Below are 15,730 nucleotides of genomic sequence, written 5' to 3'. Positions count from 1 at the left end.
CCCTCCATCACTTAATCTATCTACCCCAAATCTTTCGTATCTGTATGTGTATCCGTGAGCGTGTTAAAGTGTGTGTGTGTGTGTGTGTGTGTGTGTGTGTGTGTGTGTGTGTGTGTGGAAGCATCTCTCAACCTCTCTCCGGTAACTATATTACGTTATTTGCCGACGGCCCTGTTTATGTCTTTCTCTTCCATGACTGGCCATGATTGAACAGAGTCTGCTTACTGATTAGGCTGAAGTTTCATTGAAACTATCGCAGGACAAGGTTGCAGAAACAAGAGTCATTCATAGCGGAACAAGAGGAATAACACAGTGAGTTGGAAGAACAGAGAATAACAGTTCAGTGTGCTGGACAGAAAAGGATTCAGGATGCAGTAGGTTTCGAGCTGAAATTGAGGAGACGATTGATATGAAATTCACATAAATCGCGGGTTAGTGATAGAGAACGACGGCAAGACAAAGGCAATCAACAAACTGGAGACATTCAATCGAGTGTGTTGATCAGTTTCTACCGTCTTGCCGCGGGAATAGTGTGAAGAGAAGTGGTTCATTTTGTACTCACTGGCCTCAGTGCACTGTGAGAGTGTGGGTTTCATTTTGTGCATATCAGTGGTACAGACTGAGAGTGTGGGGTTCTGAAGGTGTCACGCTCAGGTTCGGTGTGAGTGTATGCATTTCTTTATGTACATGCTGGTCTCTGCAACAGCGTGAGAGTGTGGGTTTCATACTGTACCAGTCAGTCTTTGCTACAGTGTGAAAAAGTGTTATCATGGTCTTGTGAGTCTCTGATTCAATGTGCGCGGGTGTATTTTTTTTTCTCATTCTTATCCGCTGTTCCTCTGATCTGGTAAATAGTCTTAAAGTAGATTCTGCATTCCCTAAGCTATTTTTAGAACAAGAGTCTGGAGTCTGGAGTTGGTTTATGTTAAAATTGTGACATACATCGTGAGCTATGAATGATGACATTTGTATGGAGCAGCACCTTCAACGACACGAAGTTAATTGGAAACAAATGCATTCGGCCCGACATCATTCTGCTTGCTATTCGTGTCACGGTGCGGTCCGTTGACTCCTCATTTCAGTTAATTTCCGTTTTCCCGTATTCCAACGGTCACCTTGATTTTTTTGTGATTTATTTTTTAATGAAGTTCATCAAACAAACATTTCCATTACATGTATTTCAGACATTGTACATATATATCATATAATCATATATATCACAAATCTCCACAAAGTATTTATCTGAGGTATACACATAGAAAAAGTGGAAAGAAAAAGCAAGCAAAATGAAAGAAGTATGTAAAAGTAGGGAGTGAATTTGTTTTTTTAGAACATATTCATCAATTTGTAAGAATCAAATCAGGCCTATGAGACATTATGTAGCTAAACCATTTTTTCCCAGTATGAATCTAATTGTTGCAGATTATGATTATCAGAAGCTTATATTGTCCATTGTAATTTCCATCCATGTATTTAAAGATATGGTGTGGAAAAATAAACATGTATCTGGGGTAAATATGGAATAACGTGAGGAATGTGGTGGATGGGTCGGGCAGCGTGTGAGGGACGAGGAGCAGAGTCACCGGTTCAGGAGGGAGACCCTCCACCCATCACCTGATCCCGTTTCCCGTTCATGATTTTCTGCAGATCTGCAGCATCTGCGACTCACTGCTCTAAGTGTACGTGTAGCTTCACCCGTTCAGACAAGTCAGTGAGATCCGGATCTGTCACGTCTTCTCGTTGTGGGTGGACAATGTTTTTTTTTCTCTCTGCAATAGCCTCTACATGTTTTATTCCACTGTTTTGAGGTGCGGAAGTGCAGCCGATGTTTCTGGTGTCTGGCCCGTTTATGTGAGAGTTTAGCCTTTTCCATTTCTCTGAGCTTCTTATAAATGTTTAAAGTTTAGTTCAGCTTCACTTCAGAATTTCCAAAGCAACAACCCAATCAGTCAAATAGTTCCACACAATTAAAAGTTTATTGCATTTACGCAATTAAAATAGTTTATTACAGGTACAACGGATTTCATGTCATATGCCGGTGCTATTAAACCTGATTCAGATATTGATATGGGAGACCCACCACCGGTCACCTGATCGCAGTTACCACAGATCGTAATGTGAGATTGAAGCCTTTTCCATATATTTGCTTTCCACAGAAACGATAACAGTTCAGTTTCCTTCTGCGGTTCCAGAGCAGAAGCTCAGTCTGTCTAATATTTCCCCACAATTAAAATGGGGAATTGGTTTATTATCATCATGTACTGAGCTCCAGTGAGCATCTTGCCTGATGTACCGTCCACACAGATCAATACATTACAACTGTACGTTGAGCTGATGTACAACAAAATAATCACTGTAACAAAGCATTGTGGCTGCAGAGAAAGTGCAGTGCAGATAGACATATGGTGCAGGGACACGTCGAGTTACATTCTGAGGTCGAGTCTATTTTATCATTCATTTGGCTTATAACTGCAGACAGGAAGCCATCCTTCAGCCTGGTGTTACGCACTTTATGGCTTTTGTATCTCTTCCCCGATGGGGGAGCGGGCTTGCAGCAAGGCTGTCCAGGTTATGAGGTTATTTGAGTACATGGCCTGCTTTTCCGAGGGAGGGCAAGTGTGGGAAGAGTCCATGGAGTGGAGGCTTGTTTCTCTGATGTTCTCTGCTCTCCAAAGTTCTCTGCAGTTCCTTGCGGTCATGGGCAGAGAAGTAGCCACATGTAAGTCGTGATGTATCGACATGGAGCTCAGAGACCTCGGCCTTCACCCTGCCTTGTGTCGCTGGATCCTGGACTTCCTGTCAAATCGCCAGCATGTTGTAAGAGTGGGCTCCATCTCCTCTGTTTCTCTGACCCTCAGCACACATAACCCACAGGGTTGTCTCTTTGGCCCCCTCCTTTACTCTCTGTGCACCCATGACTTGTGTTGACACCCACAGCTCCAATCTGCTAAGTAAATTTGCTGACAGCACTACATTGATTGGCCTAATCTCAAATACTGATAACAATCAATCAAATGCCTCCTGACAAGTCTCGGTCCAAACAAACTTTTCACACTTCTTCAGGAGATTGGTCAGAGGAAGAGCGATAGCAGCAAAGTTCTTACAGAACTTACGATAACATCCATCCATTCCCAGAAACCTTCTAAGAGCCTTCTTAGCAGTCAGAATAGGAACTTGAGAAATTGCCTGGACTTTTGCGCGAACAGGAGCCAACTTGCTTTGACCGACAACATAGCCAAGACAGGTCACACTGGCATGGCCAAATTCACTGTAAGGTTGTCCTAGGAAAGCCTGTCAAATAGCGTTTCGACTGCAGAGATATGCTCTTCCCAAGTGCCACTCCCTGTAACTAAAGTCATCAATATAGGTATCTGAGTGTTCTAACCCTCGAATTACAAAATAAATCATTCTCTGGGATGTTCATGGAGTATTTTTCCTTCCACAAGGCAAAACATTGTATTCATACAACCCAGATGGTGTCGCAAACGCAGAGATTTCTCTACCTCTATCCGTCAATGGAACACACCAATACCCTTTCAACAGATCAATCTTTGTAAGAAATTAGCCTTTCCAGCCTTATCGGTGCAATCATCCACTCTAGAGATAGGATAAGCATCTGTTTTTGCTACTGCATTTACCTTTCCATAATCAGTGCAAAATCTAACACTACCATCAGGTTTGGGCACAATAACGCAGGGTGACTCCAATCTCATTTTGAAGGCGTAATAATACCATTCTCCAGCATATACTCAATTCCCTGGTCAGTCAATTTACACCTTTCCATGTTCATGTGAAGTGGGTGTTGCTTAATCAGTTTGGCTTGACCAACATCTACATCATGTACTGCGACCGTTGTTTGCTTGGGAACATCGGGAAATGAATCTTTAAACTTCAGAATTAATTCCTTCAGCTGTTGTTGTTGCTTTGGCTGCAGATGAGACAACTTGTTAGCAATGTTTTCTGGAACAACCGAATTCATTAGCCTAACTGGGACCATGTTTGGCTTCTGAAAAGTCTCAGACGAGTCAAGTGTTTCATTGTCAGGGTTGCCAGTTTCATTTGTTTTGATAACAACACCCACAGATGGTGCCTGCTTGTCAGAAAAGGCTTTATCATATTTATGTGTACCACCTGTGTTAGTTCAAGTCAGTTGGGTGTTTTAATAACATAATTCACATCATTAATTTGGGAGACTATTTCATACGGTGTATTGAATTTCACCTGAAGTGGATTCGTCAATATAAGGCAAGCACCTTATCTCCCACCTGGTATTTTCTTTCGGGAGTCCTGTTATCAAACCAACACTTCATTTTGTTTTGAGATATCTTTAAGTTTTGGCTCGCTAGACTACAGGCTTGTTGTAGTTTATTTTTGAACTTCAAAACATAGTCTAACGAGTTAACATCAATCCACCGTTCCTTTTAACAAGGTCAAAGGTCCCTCTGCGATCAAATACAAGTTCAAATGGAGTAAAGCCCGGTGATTCCTGTACTGACTCTCTTTCTGTGGACAAAAGCAAATGTATTCCTTCATCGCAGTCTTTTCCATTTTCAACACAATATGTCTTAATCATTGTTTTGAGGGTAGAATGAAATCTATCTAAAGCCCCTTTTGATTCTGTACGGTACGCAGATGATGCAATTTGTTCTGCTCCCAGTTCAGAAACTACCTGCTGGAATAATCCAGATGTAAAATTACATCCTTGATCAGACTGGATTTCTTTAGGCAAACCAAATAAACTGAAAATCTTGTTAAGAGCCTTCGCTTTAATATTTCTGAGAGGTATTGCCTCTGGGAATCTGGATGAGGTACTCATAATAGTTAGCAGATACTGATGGTCAGCTTTAGTCTTTGGCAATGGGCCAACACAATCCACTACAACTTTGGAAAATGGTTAACCGAATACAGGTATAGGCCACTGGGGTGAGCTCAGTAGGTTTACCCACAACTTGACAAGAGCCTTTTGGAAACTCTTAGTCAGGGTAAACATAACTTTATGAGTTAAAGCAAACTGGTCTGCTAATCCAGCAGATTCCTGCATAGTGGCAGCATCATTTCCATCTAAATACATCTTTATGCCATCAGGGACGCGCCTTCTGAACTCTTCAATTAAAACCAACTCTTACAAGCTGTTAAAATAATCATTTACATGTTCAGATGTGCACCAGCGGTCAATGCACACAATTTTCTCATAGGCAAATTCCACATGTCTGGTTCACAGATTTCTTCAAATTTCTAAACTTTTGCCGGTCTGCTTCTGGGACCAACTCGAAAGCTTTGAGCACAGCCTGTTTCACTGGTCAGAATGTGTGGTGCGTGGCCATGTGGTTAAGGTGTTGAACTCGCGATCTGAAAGTCATGAGTTTCAGCCTCAGCCGAGGCAGCGTCTGTGTTCTTGAACAAAGCACTGAACCACACACAGCTCCTGCACATTTATAGCCCAGTGGCAATGATTGAGGCAGCATAAATAAATAAATAATAAGCTGCTTCAGCAACTGTCAAAGCAGAATAGGCTTACTAAGTCTTTCCCTTAATTAGACTTTGTAAGAGAATTTTCTTTCTGCTTTTCTGCCTCTCCAGCCTGAAACTGTCTCTGCCTTTCCGGAGCTTCCATCTTTAATTGTTCTAACTTGTACTGGATCTCAAGCTCACTCGGTTTACTTTCAGGAAACTCCTCCTCCACTTTAAACACATGCTCAGATACATAATGTTCAGCTATTATCCTCTGCATCTGTGCAATCCTCATTGTCAATTTCACCTTAGCAAGTATTAACGTTTTAGCAATACTCAACAACTCAATCCTTCTGGTGTCCTCTAATGCCTGAGAGGTTCACACTTCCAGATATTTATCAACATCCATTGCTGCTAATTTTCCACACACAAATAAATCAAAAGGGATTTCCCCAATCAAATTGATATGAAATCAATCCCTAAATTTGTTCATATCCCAGATGCAGGCCCCATTTTGTTACAAACCCTAACGCTTTAGAAACGAACCAGCAGCATCAGACTACTCCCAGTAGCCACACATTTTAATTCCACGTCCCATTCCCATTCTGATATGTCTATCCATGGCCTCCTCTCCTGTCAAAATTAATCCAAACTCAGGTTGGAGGAACAACACCTTATATACCGGCTGGGTAGCCTCCAATCTGATGGGATGAACATTGACTTCTCTAACTTCCGTTAATGCCCCTCTTCCCCTTCTCACCCCATCACTGACATATTCAATTGTTTGCGTGTTTTCCATGTCTCTCTGGTGCTTCCCCCCACCTTTCTTTCTCCCGAGGCCTCCTGTCCAATGATCCTTTCCCATCTCCGGCTTTGCATCACTTTCGCCGATCACCTTTCCAGCTCATAGCTTCATCCCACCACCTCTGGTCTTCTCCTATCATTTCGCATGTCACCCTCCCCCCACTACTTTCATATCTCTTAGTATCTTTCCTTTCAGTTAGTCCTGACGAAGGGTCTTGGCCTGAAACATCAGCAGTTCTTCTCCATATAGATACTGCCTGGCCTGCTGTGTTCCACGAGCATTTTTTGTGTGTGGTTTGAATTTCCAGCATCTGCAGATTTCCTCGTGAGTGTTATGTGTATAAATGTGTATAAATAAAATTCCCTAACTATTGAGCTCGGGGGAAACAAGGCTTGGAGTCTTGAGATGGTAAAGTATGAAAGTTCAGTTCAACTACAGAACAGGTGATGAGAGAGAGATATTTGTAATCCAGGGTAAATGTTGAGAGAAGGCAATTATGTTGTATTCCACAGGTTTCATGGTGGTAAAACGAGACCAACGGTCGCTGTAGATTTTATCTGTCATCCTTCCAAATCCACATACTAATTATCATCCAAAGTGACTTGTCATAAGTGGTATTGTCTTCAAATGAATTACCACACCACAGCCAGGCAAGGGTTAACACATAAGTGGTCTCCGCAGATCCAAATCAAAATCCAAATCAGATCCACTGCTATGGATCAAATGAGGTGATAACCACACATTCGATGTATGGTGAATCAATAATTTGTCCACCCTTGTGGGCAAAGGCAAGTTCCAAACAGAGACCCTTGGCCACTAGTTCCCTGGTTTCGATTCTTGCCATTTTTCCTCCTTTGTCTCTGTCTGACTCTGAGTGTCAGTGTCCTCGGTTAAAACTAAACAAGCTGTGAGCGATGTAAACAAGCTGCAAGCCAGACTGATTCGCCTTCTTAATCACTCTCTCTCTTAAAATGAATGTCCACAGCAAACAAAACCTAGGGATTCATAATAACTGACTGGTGTCCCAGCAGATGGGATGACTGAGTGAATCCTTTCCCACATTCTCAGCAGGTGAATGGCTTCTCCCCAGTGTGAACTCGCTGATGTCTCTGTCGGCTGGATAAATGAGTGAATCTCTTCCCACAGACTGAGCAGGTGAATGGCCTCTCCCCAGTGTGAACTCGCTGATGACTCTGCAGGGTAGAAGAGTCAGCGAATCTCCTTCCACATTCTGAGCAGGTGAATTGCCTCTCCCCTGTGTGAACTTGCTGATGTCTCTGTAGGTTAGCTAACTGAGTGAATCCCATCCCACATTCTGAGCAGGTGAACGGCTTCTCCACAGTGTGAACTCGCTGATGTCTCTGTAGGGTGGATGACACAGTGAATCCTTTCTCACAGACTGCGCAGGTGAATGGCCTCTCCCCAGTGTGAACTCGCAGGTGATTCCGTAGGTTAGCTGACTTAATGAATCCCTTCCCACAGACTGAGCAGGTGAATGGCCTCTCCCCAGTGTGAACTCGCTGATGATCCAGTAGGGTGGATGATTCAGTGAATCTCTTCCCACAGACTGAGCAGGTGAACGGCCTCTCCCCAGTGTGAACTCGCTGATGTCTCTGTAGGCTGGAAAAATTAGTGAATCTCTTCCCACAGACTGAGCAGGTGAACGGCCTCTCCCCAGTGTGAACTCGCTGATGTACCAGCAGGGTGGATGACTCAGTGAATCTCTTCCCACATTCTGAGCAGGTGAATGGCTTCTCCCCAGTGTGAACTCGCTGATGTCTCTGTAGGTTGGATGACTGAATGAATCCCTTCCCACAGACTGAGCAGGTGAACGGCTTCTCCCCAGTGTGAACTCGCAGGTGATTCTGTAGGTTAACTAACTGAATGAATCCCTTCCCACAGACTGAGCAGGTGAATGGCTTCTCCTCAGTGTGAACTCGCTGGTGACTCAGCAGGTTAGATAACTCAGTGAATCCCTTCCCACAGACTGAGCAGGTGAACGGCTTCTCCCCAGTGTGAACTCGCAGGTGATTCTGTAGGTTAGCTGACTGAGTGAATCCCTTCCCACAGACTGTGCAGGTGAACGGCTTCTCCCCAGTGTGAATTCGCAGGTGATTCTGTAGGTTAGCTAACTGAGTGAATCCCTTCCCACAGACTGAGCAGGTGAAAGGCTTCTCCCCAGTGTGAACTCGCTGATGTCTCTGTAGGTAGGATGACTGAATGAATCCCTTCCCGCAGACTGAGCAGGTGAACGGCTTCTCCCCAGTGTGACCTCGCTGGTGTACCAGTAGGGTAGATGACTGTGTAAATCCTTTCCCACAGACTGAGCAGGTGAATGGCTTCTCCCCAGTGTGACCACACTGGTGTGCCATTAGATCAGATGACTAAGTGAATCCTTTCCCAGATACTCAGCAGTCGACCAGCCTCTGCCCAGTGTGAACTGACTGGTGTGTCCACAGGTGGGATGACTGACTGAACCCCTTCTCACACACAGAACAGGTGAATGGCCTTGCCCAGTGTGAACTTGCTGATGTACCTTCAATTGTGATAACCAAGTGAATCCATTCCCACCGTCTGTGCAGGTGAAAGGCCCTTCTCCTGTGTAAATTACAGGTGTGCAAGTTGGTCAAATGACCGAGTGAATCCCTCCCCACAGTCTGAGCAGGAAGGGTGGTCAATTGGATCCCTTGTTCCACTTCTTAAATACCCAGACAGAGACAACAAAACTGGTGTGTCGTGTTTGAGTTTCCTGGAGATGAATTCCTTCTCATTTTTAACCTGTAAAAAGATTTACAAAATCCATCAATGGGTGTAGGACAACATCTCAGATGAGATTACTTGAGTTGCCAAAGTTTGATCTGTTATCACACTGTTACAGTGAGGTACAACCCAAGCTGGAGAGAGAAATCATCTCCTGACCGGGCAGAGTGCTGGTATCTGGAATGACCATCAATTCTCTGATGTTCTTCCTGTCTCTATAAGAAAGGGGCATTTCTGCCACCTCCAATCTGTGACCTGGCTCAGTTTGACTCTCTCCATTGGTATTATTCCCTGTTCCCACTGAGCTGCATGGGTGCCTGGCCCCACAGTAACTGAAACACTCTCACACAAATAGCTTTTCTTGACATGCAGCAGGGATTTTCTTTTATGTATTATTAACGTAATGTGCCACAGTTTTAACGCCATATAAAAAATTCCTGCTGAAATGACTGGTTGGTTCACACAGCTGTCAAAAGGGGTTAGAGTGAAATTTTGTATTATTTCAGGTTCTTGTCACAATCATAGAAAATTTGAACACAGAAACAAGCCCTTTGGGCCATCTAGTTTGTGCTGAACTATTTAAACAGACAACTCCCACACCCTTACCATCCAGGTACCTACACAAACCTCTTAAGTGTTGAAATCGATCTCTCATGCTCCACTTGTGCTGGCTGCTCATTCCACACCCGGATGACCGTCTGTGTGAAGAAGTTTCCCCTCATGTTCTCCTTAACATTTCGCCTTTCATCCTTAACCCATGGCTTCTGGTTGTCGTCCCACCCAATCTTCGTGGAAAAAGCCAGTTTGCATTAACACTACCTGTGCCTCTCTATCACAAACAAATCTCCCCTCAATCTTCTGCATTCCAAGGAATAAAGTCCTGATTTGTTCAATCTTTCCTTATAACCCAAATCCTCCAGACCTGGCAACATCCTTGTGAATTTTCTCTGAAATCTCTGAACTTCTTTTACATCTTTCCTGTAGGCAGGTGACCAAAACTGCACACAATACTTCAAATTAGGCCTCACCAAGGTCTTCAACATCCATCTATTGTTATCAGTACTTTGGTTCATGAAGGGCAATGGGCTGAAATCATTCTTTCCATCTCTATCTACCTGTGATATCACCTTCAGTGAATTAAGGACTTGTATTCCTTTGACCCTTTCTTCTACAACACTCCTCCGTGCCCGACCAGTCACTGTGAAAGACCTCCCTTGGTAGGTCATACCAAAGTGCAACAACTCACACTGGTCTGCATTAAATTCCATTTACCATTTCTAAAACCATTTTCCCACCTGGTCCAGATCACACTGCAAGCCATGATAGTCTTCTTGCAGTCCACCAAACCCCCAGTCTTGTTGTCATCCACAAATTTGCTGATTCAGTTAACCACACTATCATCCAAATTACTGATATAGATGACAAAGAACAACAGATCCAGCACTGATCCCTGTGGCAAACACTAGTCACAGGCCTCCAGTCAGAGAGGCAACCATCTGCTACCACACTCTGGCTTATCCCAAAGACAGTGTCTCATCCAATTTACTGTATCATCTGGAATGCTGAGTGACTGAACCTTCTTGACCAACCTCCCATATGAGACTTTGTCAAGTGCCTTGCTAACGTCCATGCAGACAACATCTACTGCCTTGCCTTCATCCACTTTCCCGATAACTTCCTCGAGAGACTCTATAAGATTGGCTGGAGCCATGCTGTCTATCCTTTATCAGTCCACAGCTATCCAAATACTTACAGTATATACCTGGTTCCTGCACACACATTCCAAAAACGTTCCCAGTTCTGATGTCAAGCCCACCAACGTATAAATTCCTAGTTTATTTTTACAGCCTTTCTTGAACAGCAGAACAACATTGTCAGTCCTCCAATCCTCCAGTAGCTCACCTGTCACTAAGGATGATTTAAGTATCTGTGCGAAGGCCCCAATAATTTCTGCACTTGCCTTCTGCAGGGTCCTAGTGAACAACTTGTCAGGCCCTGGGGATTGATCCACACTAATTTGCCTCAAGACAGCAACCCCCTCCATCTCTGTAATCTGTACAGGGTCCATGAAGTTGACGCGGCTTTGCCTCACTTCTATAGACTATGTGCTCATCTCTTGAGTAAATACGGATGCAAAAAACCTCCCCAAGTCTAAGTTATCCCTTCATATGGATTACCATTCTGATCTTCCAGAGAATTAATTTTTTCCCTTGCAATCTGTTTGCTCGTAACATATCTGCAGAATCCCTGAGGATTCTTCTTCACCTTGTCTGCTGGGGCAACCTCATGCCTTCTTTTATTTCTTTTATAAGTGTTCACTTGAATTTCCTGTATTTCATAAGTACCCCATTTGTTCCTATCTGCCTGTACCTGGTATGCACCTCCTTTTTATTGATCTGGGCGATGAAAGCCAAAGGGGTGATAGATCTGCATGGTGGGGGGGTGGGGGTAAGAGGGGTTAAACTAAAGTTGCAGGGGAATAGGAGCCTGAATAACATAACAGATAGTGGAGAGTTTGTGGAGACAGTTGTTGTTCAGGCCTCAGACAAAGTCAGGAATGAAAAAAGTTGAGCGTGGTTCAGTGAATATGCGGAGCCCTGTATATTTCAATACAAGGAGCAGCGTAGGAAAGTTGGATGTGTTCAGGGCATGATCAACACCTGGAATCAACACTAGGATCTGGCAACCTTGGATTGGGACAGGCTGCTTTATGGCAAAGGTGTGCTTGGTAAATGGAGGCCTTCAAAACAAAATTTTGAAAGTAGTAAGCGGGTATGTCAGAATAAAAGGTAAAGACAGAAACTGTAGGGAAACTTGGATTGCAAGAGATATTGAGACCCTGGTAAAGCACAAAATGGAATTGCATAACAGGGATAGGCAATCAGTTTCTTATGGAGTATAAGAAACGCAAGAGAATACATAAGAAATCAAACAGGATGGCTAAAAGATGGCATGAGGTTGCTGTCACAGAAAAGGTGAAGGATAATCCTCAGGGATTCTAGTGATAGATGAAGTGCAAAAAGATTGCAAGGCACAAAGGTGGTCCTCTGGAAGACCGGAATGGCAATCCACGTGTGGAACCAAAGCAGACGGGGGAGATCTTAAATATTTCTCAAACTCTATTTACTCAGGAGATGGACAAAGGATCTATGGGAGTGTGGAAACGTGGCATTATCCATTTCAACCCTGGAAAAAAAAACACTCTTCTGGCCACTCACACGCTCAATACCCCTCATCATTTTATACACCAAAAAATGTCTCTAAATATAAACAAGGAAATTATACATTGCACAATCTACTTTCCATGATTCAGTACATTTACACAGACAGGTGTGTAAAAAGGGCTGAACGAATACCAGGGACAAACAGGCCCAATTCACCACAACCACACACTGTTCCTGCTGCTACCGTCCAGGAAACGGTACCACAGCAAAATGAGCAACAGGCTCCGGGACATCATCTTCCAACAGGCCATCAGACTGTTTAATTCATGCTGATACAATTGCATTTCGATGTTATATTGACTTTCTTATGTGCAAACTATCTATATAAATTACACATTGCACATTTATATGGAGATGTAAGGTAAATATTTCTACTCTTCATGTTTATGAATTATGTATCTAATAAAGTCAATTCAATTCACACTCTCCACTATCTGTCTGTCATTCTGGCTCCCATTCCCCCTACAACTTATTTTAACCACATCACCCTCTCCCCTGCTCACTACCACTAGCAAGCCTTACCACCAGAATATTTGTCCCCTCTTGTTCTGTTCCTCTAATTAATGAATCCCCTATCAGCCCTTTGACTTTCCTCTGCCAGGTAATTCCCCCCAACAGTTTCTAAACTGGTCCACCTGTTGTTGTGGGGGATGGCCACTAGAGTACTCTGCAATGCCTATTTAACCTCATTCCCCTTCCTGATTCTCATCCAGTTTCCTGTGTCCTGCACCTTGGGAGTAACTCACCCATCTTCATGTCATATCTGTCAACCACTCCAACTGCTGGATGATCTGGAATTCAGCCATTTCAAGTTGCAGCTCATTGAAGTGCAGGGTTACAAGCTGCACATCTTGTAGGTGAGGGCATCAAGGACATTGGAGGTCTCCCCTCCTTCCCTCTAATATCCCTCTAATTTGTAATAATCTCCCCTCTAATTTGTAATAATTGGTTCCACTGCAGAGTCGCTAAGTCATGCATGGGCAAACTACGTCCCGGGGGCCTCTGGCCCGCAGAACTTGATGAAATTATATTAATAAACCTTGTTAACGTTTTTCCCCGCAATTCTGGTGTTTTCCCAATAGATGACGCACTCCATATACATTTGGGGCGACCCATTTCCTGGCACATCCGAACCGGCTCACAATTAGCCAGCGTTCCGGCTAAGGGAGATAGCCTGCAGGGATTTGCGAGCACTGAGCTTTGGAGCCTCTGTGCAGGAGGGCAGGTTGAGGGAGGCTTAGAAGTGAGGCTGGGGATTTCGAATAAAGTTTTTTTCTTCGACTGCAGTTACCGACTCTGTGTAGTAATTTTAGCGCTGCATGTAGCACACCGCTACACATTGACTTTGTTGAGGTGAAGCCTATTACTCCACATTTGCGCTTTACTCTTTGTTCGGCTCGACCTATTTGTGTGAACAGGCATTCAGCGTCATGAACATCAACAAAGCCAGCCACAGCTCCAAGTTAACTGACCAACACCTCAGATCCATCCTGAGAATCGCAACAACAAAACTAAATCTAGACTTTGATGCGCTGGCTAAAAAGGGAGACCAACAACACTGTTCCCACTGAAATTAAACATAAGTTTCTTCATTGTGTTATGTAAAAAATGCATTTGAAAATATTTTTTTCAATAAGCCTTACATGTTACATGTCATTTCTGTTAAGTGATGGACCTTAGTAGTGCGCAGGTGCACGTACGTTCTCAAAATAAAAAATGTGCTCCAGATCAAATAACGCGCTCCGCATACTGGCTGGTCGTTGTTGAGTTTTGGCACAGGGGACAATTGAATAAGAAGGAGCAGGACAAGTTGATGATAATATCTTGAAGGATAACAGAATTTTCTGTGCTTTAAAATATTAACTGTTACTATTTAAAAAAGCTGTATTTTATTCATTTAATTTTCAGTGTTTTAAAAGTCATTTCAATAAATAGCTAAATACTATGGGACTTCTCTTATGAGGTGTATTACCAAAACACTCCGTCCATCTGCTCCTGGTCCGGCCCCCCTGTCAAATTTTAGAACCTTTGTGGCCCACAAGTCAAAAAGTTTGCCCACCCCTGAGGTTGAGGAAGCAACACGCACAAAATACTGGAGGAGCTCAGCAGGCCACGCAGCATCTATGGAAAAGAGTACTAATGCCGATTTTCTCAACTGCTGATGTAAAAGAATGTGTTCCCTTTCTCCGAGTTCCTAATCCTTACATTCAGATAGCTGGAGCTCAGCTCTGTCTGAGAGATCCATCGGTTCCCATTCACTCAGCAGCCGGTAGCTCCCCGGGGCTCGTGTACGGATCGTGGGGCAGAGAGAGAGGGAAGAGGGCAGGACTGTCCCGGGATTGCGGATCACGGTGTCCGGATTTCACAAGAATCGTCCCGAAGTCGCTGTTTAAGATTAACCCATGGAGAATCGCTCTTACCTGCAACCGACATTTTCAAAGCCTTGTGTACTGCGCGCATGCGTGAAACTCAGGGACGTCCTCAGCCTGACGCCTGCGCATTTGATCGGCGCTTCAGCACCGGCGAAATTCTTAACGCATGGCCCTATGGGTAATCAAGGTGCCATTAAACCTTTCTGCAAGCACCGGTTCAATGTCCATACCTCATTTTTTTTTATCGTGGGTATAGAAAAAATCTGCCGCTGTTTTAACGCAGAGAGCGGCTCCCATAAACAATATACTCAATATCAACGTGTATCTAATGCCAATGTAAAATGCTGATATAAAACATAGGAGATTCTGCAGTTGCTGGAAATACAGAGACGCACACACACAATACGCTGGAGGAACTCTGCAATTCAGAGAGCAACTAAGCAGCGGAGTACACAGGCTAGGCATGCGGAAGGGGCTCTGTCTAAACGTTTTCTATGTATTGCTCTCCAAAATTTCTGCCTGATCTGTTGATTTCCACCTGTGTTTTGCTGAAATTAACCACCTTTTTTTTCGATCAACCAGTTTCCAAATGCTTCTAATCTTTCACTTTTAACCACATCGTGCTGGTCTTATTCGTCCTCCTCCTCTGGAACCCATCTCTCTCTGGAGCCCCGACTCAGTCTGGCAAATCTTCGGTTTCTGACTCTGCATCATCGAAGATTAACTCGCTATTCTGCTGTCAGACTTTAGAGGTGCATTGTGTTACGAGACCGCAGGTTCGTTTACTGTGAGTGTCGCTTTAAGTGGCTGAGTGAGGCGGGGCTGTGACGTCAGACACAAGCTGCAGCAGCCTGAGGGAGCGGGAGCGGGAGAGGGAGAGGGAGAGGGGGACGAGCTGTTGGAACTTCAGCGTGTGACTGCTATGGGATGCAACTCTTCCTTGCCCAAAAGTTGGGTTGATCTGATCATCGGCACGCAGTGCACAACGGATGTGTGCCTGTCACTTCGTATCATCCATATGTGTGGATTTTCTGGAGCATCCTGTGGTATCTGTTTTGTTGGCCCTTACGTGGAATCGGGGTGTTCTGTGGTAACCACTTGAAGACGGTATTCCTGTC

The 15,730-nt window shown here is 44.0% G+C and overlaps 1 protein-coding gene across 1 annotated transcript; it reads right to left on the bottom strand.

The window, feature by feature from the left end:
- Positions 1-7,070: 7,070 nt before the first annotated feature.
- Positions 7,071-14,779, bottom strand: LOC132389167 (gastrula zinc finger protein XlCGF26.1-like). The gene is made up of 2 exons (XM_059961623.1): positions 14,661-14,779; positions 7,071-9,034 (listed from the first exon to the last, which is right to left on the bottom strand). The coding sequence occupies exon 2, from the start codon at positions 8,626-8,628 to the stop codon at positions 7,321-7,323; it is 1,308 nt and encodes a 435-aa protein (XP_059817606.1). The 5' UTR covers positions 8,629-9,034; positions 14,661-14,779; the 3' UTR covers positions 7,071-7,320.
- Positions 14,780-15,730: the final 951 nt, after the last annotated feature.

Source organism: Hypanus sabinus, unplaced genomic scaffold, assembly GCF_030144855.1.
Source record: "Hypanus sabinus isolate sHypSab1 unplaced genomic scaffold, sHypSab1.hap1 scaffold_488, whole genome shotgun sequence".
Classification (NCBI taxonomy): domain Eukaryota; kingdom Metazoa; phylum Chordata; class Chondrichthyes; order Myliobatiformes; family Dasyatidae; genus Hypanus; species Hypanus sabinus.
The sequence above is the reverse complement of the archived record's forward strand: the minus strand, read 5'-3'. Positions and strand labels throughout refer to the sequence as shown.